The sequence below is a fragment of the Bufo gargarizans genome, chromosome 2 (genome assembly GCF_014858855.1).
Source record: "Bufo gargarizans isolate SCDJY-AF-19 chromosome 2, ASM1485885v1, whole genome shotgun sequence".
Lineage (NCBI taxonomy): Eukaryota > Metazoa > Chordata > Amphibia > Anura > Bufonidae > Bufo > Bufo gargarizans.
Genome location: NC_058081.1, coordinates 60,932,171 through 60,938,645, shown reverse-complemented (window position 1 = coordinate 60,938,645; position 6,475 = coordinate 60,932,171). Strand labels below are relative to the sequence as shown.

The 6,475-nt window shown below is 48.2% G+C and overlaps 1 protein-coding gene across 1 annotated transcript in view; it reads left to right on the top strand.

Moving 5' to 3' along the window:
* The first annotated feature begins 1,264 nt into the window (after positions 1-1,264).
* Positions 1,265-6,475, top strand: part of BMP1 (bone morphogenetic protein 1) — a 93,966-nt gene continuing 88,755 nt past the window's right edge. The window contains exon 1 of the mRNA XM_044279025.1: positions 1,265-1,468. Within this exon, the coding sequence (XP_044134960.1) occupies positions 1,336-1,468 (133 nt within the window). The 5' untranslated portion in view covers positions 1,265-1,335. The remainder of the gene's footprint in view (positions 1,469-6,475) is intronic.

The following is a 6,475-nucleotide window of genomic DNA, read 5'->3' as shown; positions in this document are numbered from 1 at the left end:
GTGTAGAGGCACTTGTTATATATTTACATTGCAATGCACGTGTCAAGAGCAGGCAACTAGTAGTCCAAGACTAAATGTAAATGAGATGTGAAAATAGGCACCAGGGCCCCATGGTTCTCAACAGCATCACAGCTATGCATGTCGTAGGTGCAAGACCGGTGCCCATTTGTCGGCTTGGGTCAGAGGCTCAAGGTGGGGCGGTGACAACCCACCCCAGACCACTACTTTCTGGACTATCTCCTACCCAGCATATCCCCCTCGAACCTCCCAAATCTTCTGTATTCAGAAGTGTTACTCTGCGTGTTCCTGCACAGGAAGAGAAGTGATACTCTGCATACCTGTCCAGATACAGAAGTGTTACTCTGTGTGTACCTGTCCAGATACAGAAGTGATACTCTGCGTGTACCTGTCCAGATACAGAAGTGATACTCTGTGTGTACCTGTCCAGATACAGAAATGATACTCTGCATGTACCTGTCCAGATACAGAAATGATACTCTGCATGTACCTGTCCAGATACAGAAATGATACTCTGCATGTACCTGTCCAGATACAGAAATGATACTCTGCATGTACCTGTCCAGATACAGAAGTGATACTCTGCATGTACCTGCACATGAAGAGAAGTGATATTCTGCATGTACCTTTTCAGATACAGAAGTGATACTCTGCATGTACCTGTCCACATACAGAAGTGATACTCTGCGTGTACCTGTCCAGATGCAGAAGCGATACTCTGCGTGTACCTGTCCATATACAGAAGTGATACTCTGCGTGTACCTGTCCAGATGCAGAGGTGATACTCTGCACCTACCTGTCCAGACACAGAAGTGATACTCTGCAGATACCTAATGAGGCAGAGAAGTGATACTCTGCAGATATGTATACAGGCAGAGAAGGGATACTCTGCAGATATGTATACAGGCAGAGAAGTGATACTCTGCAGATACCTAATGAGGCAGAGAAGTGATACTCTGCAGATATGTATACAGGCAGAGAAGTGATACTCTGCAGATACCTATACAGACAGAGAGGTGATGTTCTGCAGATACAGCCAGAGAGGTGATGTTCTGCAGATACAGCCAGAGGAGTGATGCTCTGCAGACAGAGGAGCCCTGCTGCGCTGTACACTCGGCGGTGATGAGCGCCCTCCTCCTCCTCCTCCTGTGCCGGGTCAGGGGCCGCAGCATCCCGGCTGAGGTGAGAGGTCCTGCCGCCCTCCTCCCTCCCGGGGCAGGTCTGGGGGCTGAGCCGCGCGGAGCCCGCCTCTCTGAGCGCAGGGAGCAGACGAGGCAGCGGCGGCCACAGACACAAGCCCTGGACCGAGCTGCCGGGATGCCCGGGTCAGGCAGAGCTCCGCTGCTGCTGCTCCTCCTGCTGCCGCTGCTGCTGCCGCCGCCGGGGGGCCGGGCGCTGCCGGACTACGAGCCGGAGGAAGACCTCGACTACAAGGACCCCTGCAAGGCTGGTGAGAAGGGGGAGCCCGGGGGGAGGGAGCGGAGGGGGAAGGGAGACAACTTCACACAGGACTTTATGGTGGGCTCTGTGACAACTGTGTGTGTGCCCCTTTAAAAAGAGATGTCAGCTCCTGGGCACACTCCTCAGAGTCTGCTGGGCATGGTGGGTATGCCTGATCTACCATAGTGGTTACCCCTATATATATATACATACACACTGTCTATCCTGGCCATCTCTTCTTGGAAAATCACTTTTCATGGATCTCTACAAATGTCCACAGTCCTCTGCCCCCTGTAAAGTCTACCGTCATATTTAGGGGGGCGTCACGAGCCGCTATATACGTTGGCCTGGGTGTATACAGCCTGGAAGACTTCTGTGGCCAGTGTTCACACGCTCAGGTTTTTTTATGCAGTTTTTGAAGCCGAAACCTGGAGTGGATTAAAAATAAATAAATGGGAGAAGTTGTAGCGGAGTTTGTCCTTTAACCCTTTGTGGGACTCCTCTCCAATGGTCACAGGGCTCTTCTTCGCCGTGGGTAGAGGTTCAGCCAGTACGGGGGCACCCAGGGGCGCGGGCTCTGCTACACTTGGGGTACGTTTTTATTTTATTTTATTTCTTTATGGGGTGGATTCCGCGGCCAAGAACCTCGCTGAAAACGCTTGGATTCGTCCCCTATAGGGACGTTCTGGTTAATTCACACACGCTTTATTTTTTTCCGCTTGCAGTCTTAAAAACCGTGCAGCAGAAAAGAGAAGTGACGTCCGTTCTGGACGCGGTTTGCACGTCCAGGGTATACATTGAAGTGGACAAGATGAAATACCGCGTCAGGTTTTTTTCAGCACAGGATATATGGTTTTATGGGGGAACATGACCCTAGTGCGGTATTTCTGCAGTCCTGTGCAATCGTCACGAGTTGTGCCAAATGTCAAACTGAGCTCTGCTACATCTGGATGTGTTTATGTCGTGGGGCACGGCTTCTGGCGGTAGCTCCGTGGTGGCCAGGCCGGGGTCTTCTCTGGTCATGGATATTTAGTCCTGCCACACCGACATGTGTCGTTGGCCACTTCTAGCCAGAGAGGGCGCTCTGTCTCCATGGTCTGCGGACACTCGCTGCAGGTGTATGGGCATGTCCTCCTATCACCGTCTTGTCTACATGTAAGAAATGCTTCGCGTCCTGTCCCGTGTGGACACTGAGGCTTTTCTCCTCGGCTGCTCAGGAACCGATCCCCCCGACTATGTGACACACTGGTGTGAACGTGCACTGGGAGCGCCAGACATCTGCTCCGAAAACGTGCCGTACGCCGCTGATGTGCATGGTTACGTTATATGTTACATGCGGCGGTTATAGTAGGGTTACATTGTATCGGGAGGTGTTCTCTTCATGCAGTTTAGATAGAGTATCGGCCCTTCTTGAAGGGGCTCTCCGGGCTCTTAATATTGATGACCTATCCTCAGGAGAGGTCATCAATATCAAATCGGAGGGGGTCCGACACCTGGCACCCCCCGCCGATCAGCTGTATGAGGAGACAGCGGGTGCAGTCTATGGCGAGCAGCAAGAGAGACGGGAGACGGCACGTGCACACTGCGCCCGCTGTCTCCTCATATAGCTGATCGGCGGGGGGTGCCGGGTGTCGGACCCCCTCCAATCTGATATTGATGACTTATCCTGAGGATAGGTCATCAATATTAAGAGCCCGGAGAACCCCTTTTAAAGAGACCAGTCCTGTATAGACACTTACTGGAAATACTCCACGTTCTGGAGACTTATCGGCAATGCTCCATGGGAAGCGAAGCGTACAAAGGGGCATCTTCCCAAGAAAGGGAGCCATTTCTCCAGCGCCCCCTATTGGAAGTGGCTCCCTACGAGTCAAGCACCCTGACTGTCTACGGATGGATATCTGACTTGGCCATTTTCCGAAGCTTGTTAAAAGGCCAAACTTTGACTCGTAGAAGGTCACTTCCACACTTGCGGCAGAATAATCCGTTGCCGGAACTGCCTGCCGGATCCGTCAAAACGTATGCCAACTGATAGCATTTGTAAGACTGATCCGTCTTTCCGGTGTCGTCTGGCATTTTTTTTTTTTTCCCCGGTGGACGGATCCGGCATTCCGGTATTTTGAAAGCCGGGTCCGGCACTAATACATTCGTATGGAAAAAAAATGCCGGCATTCAGGCAAGTGTTCTGTTTTTTTGTCCGGAGATAAAACCGTAGCATGCTGCAGTATTATCTCCGTCCTGAAATGGCAAAAGGACTGAACTGAAGACATCCTGATGCCTCCTGTACGGATTACTCTCCTTTCAGAATGCATGGGGATAAAACTGATCAGTTCTTTTCCGGTATTGAGCCCCTAAGACGGAACTCTATGCCGGAAAAGAATAACGCTAGTGTGAAAGTACCCTTTGGGTCCATTCACACGTCCGTAATTTCGTTCCGCATTTTGCGGAACGGAATTGCGGACCCATTCATTTCTATGGGGCTGCACGAAGTGGATCCGCAAAACACACTACGGACGTGTGAATGGAGCCTTACTTTGGGAGATACCTCTTTGCATAGTGCTGTCTCTATAGTATGGTTACATTGTATCCTTTCTTACTTTGCTTATGTTACATTGTGTCCTTACATGTGGCGGTTTTGTGTTTGTAGTATGGTTACATTGTATCGGCACACGTTGTGTTTATAGTATGGTTACATTGTATCGGCACACGTTATGTTTGTAGTATGGTTACATTGTATCGGCACACGTTATGTTTGTAGTATGGTTACATTGTATCGGCACACGTTATGTTTATAGTATGGTTACATTGTATCGGCACACGTTATGTTTGTAGTATGGTTACATTGTATCGGCACACGTTATGTTTGTAGTATGGTTACATTGTATCGGCACACGTTATGTTTATAGTATGGTTACATTGTATCGGCACACGTTGTGTTTGTAGTATGGTTACATTGTATCGGCACACGTTATGTTTGTAGTATGGTTACATTGTATCGGCACACGTTATGTTTATAGTATGGTTACATTGTATCGCCACACGTTGTGTTTATAGTATGGTTACATTGTATCGCCACACGTTGTGTTTATAGTATGGTTACATTGTATCGGCACACGTTATGTTTGTAGTATGGTTACATTGTATCGGCACACGTTATGTTTGTAGTATGGTTACATTGTATCGGCACACGTTATGTTTGTAGTATGGTTACATTGTATCGGCACACGTTATGTTTATAGTATAGTTACATTGTATCGGCACACGTTGTGTTTATAGTATAGTTACATTGTATCGGCACACGTTGTGTTTATAGTATGGTTACATTGTATCGGCACACGTTATGTTTGTAGTGTGGTTACATTGTATCGGCACACGTTATGTTTATAGTATAGTTACATTGTATCGGCACACGTTGTGTTTATAGTATGGTTACATTGTATCGGCCCGCGTTATGTTTGTAGTATGGTTACATTGTATCGGCACACGTTGTGTTTATAGTATGGTTACATTGTATCGGCACACGTTATGTTTATAGTATGGTTACATTGTATCCTTACATGTGTTTATAGTTGGGTCACATTGTACCGTTACATGCTGCGCATCTCCAGAACGGTCCTGTCTTGTGCTTGGGTCTTCAGGACTCTTAGGGCTCATGCCCATGAACGTATGCGGCCCGTGCCCGCATTGTGGCCCGCCCGTGTGTGCTCCGTATCACGGATGCTGACCCATTCCCGTTACTCCACAAGACTCGGAGCTGAAGCCCATGGATGCAGTACAGAGCACTTCCATGGGATTTCAGTCTATTTTGCATTGCGGACTGAATGTTGCTGATCGTGGAGCCACTATTTGCGGTCCGTAGCACGGGCCACACGCGTTCGTGTCCGTGAGCGCTCACTGACGTGTTCTTGAGGTCTGTAGTTGTCTCTGTTCATCTTGTTGGTAGTTGTCTTCCTCGTTTTCTCCACTCCGCACCATTGTCTTTTCCTCTCATACCACAGCCTGTGTGCTTTAGCTTCAAAGAGTTTGGGAGGTCACTGACCCACTTTTCTTGCCATCTTTAGCATGAGAGAAGACCCCCGAGCTCCCCCTGCCCCTCCACTCTGCATAGCTTACATCTACCGGTATTTAATAGAGACCTCATTCTAACTGAAGACTTTTACGCTTAGAGAACCCCTTTAACCTTCCCCTAAATACCAGATATTTGTCTCCTGAGCACTTAAATGGGTTTTCCAAAAAAAGAACCTGGTTATAAGTTCTGACATTGATGTGATCTACAGCTGTAAGGCCTCGTCCACATTTCCGTTTTTCACATTTTCCACGGACAGCACACGTACCCATTAATTAAAGTTTGTCTGTTCACATTTCAGTATTTTTTTAATGACCGTGGGTCAGTAAAAAATCACGGAGACATGCGCTACTTTGATCCGCAATGCAGACCAAGCAGGCCCATAGAAGTGTACGGGTCCGTGAAAATCGCTGACACAACACGGGTGGCATCCGTCGTGCATCCGTTTTTCACTGAAGAGTAATTGGAGATTCTTTGGAAAATTAATTTTCAGCTGAGCAACGTCAGTGAATTACGGATGACACACTGAGGGTAAAAACGGACACACGGACATCTTCATGGATAAAACACGTATGCTTTTTTTTCACGGACGTGCCACTGACACGGAAATGTGGACGAGGCCTCAGGCTAGGGCTACACAGCAACATGTGTCGCGCGACAAAAGGGTTACAACTACACTGTGACATATGTCGCGCAACATTTTTTTTAAATGATAGTCAATGGTGTCGCCCTGCGAGATGCAACGCAACAGTCGCACAAAAATCCAACTTGGATGAATTTTTTGCTACTGTCTAACACAGCATGTCGCAAAGCGACACCATTGACTTTCATTACAAAAAATGTCACACGCCAAATGTCGCTGTGTACCCTAAATCTGCAGGGAAACCTAACAGCAGGTGCTTAATTTTCCTGCAGCGCCACCACAGGAAATGTGAAGCATTACATGGTACCCAT